Source organism: Penaeus monodon, chromosome 24 (assembly GCF_015228065.2).
Source record: "Penaeus monodon isolate SGIC_2016 chromosome 24, NSTDA_Pmon_1, whole genome shotgun sequence".
In the NCBI taxonomy this organism is placed as follows: Eukaryota; Metazoa; Arthropoda; class Malacostraca; order Decapoda; family Penaeidae; genus Penaeus; species Penaeus monodon.
In genome coordinates, this window is record NC_051409.1 from 13,250,449 (window position 1) to 13,250,677 (window position 229).

The 229-nt window shown below is 54.1% G+C and overlaps 1 protein-coding gene across 1 annotated transcript in view; it reads right to left on the minus strand.

Moving 5' to 3' along the window:
* Positions 1 to 67: 67 nt before the first annotated feature.
* Positions 68 to 229, minus strand: part of LOC119588588 (failed axon connections homolog) — a gene marked incomplete at its 3' end in the record, with an annotated part of 3,695 nt that continues 3,533 nt past the window's right edge. The window contains 1 exon segment of the mRNA XM_037937228.1: positions 68 to 181. Within this exon segment, the coding sequence (XP_037793156.1) occupies positions 96 to 181 (86 nt within the window).

Consider the following 229-nt stretch of genomic DNA (forward strand, 5'->3'; position numbering starts at 1 on the left):
TTTATTCACAGAAAAGGACAAATATTCAGGAAGAGCACGCGACAGCGTTGGTCTAGCGAGGGGCGGCGCAGGACGATCCGGGGCCACGCGGGACGTTACACCGACGCCAGACACGCGTCCCAATCTGGCCACAGCTGGGTCTTCAGACGGTCCACGTATGGCCGTAAATTCGCCAGCTCTTCTGGGAACGAATGAAGAATGGACAGACTCCTAATGGAAAATAATGTTT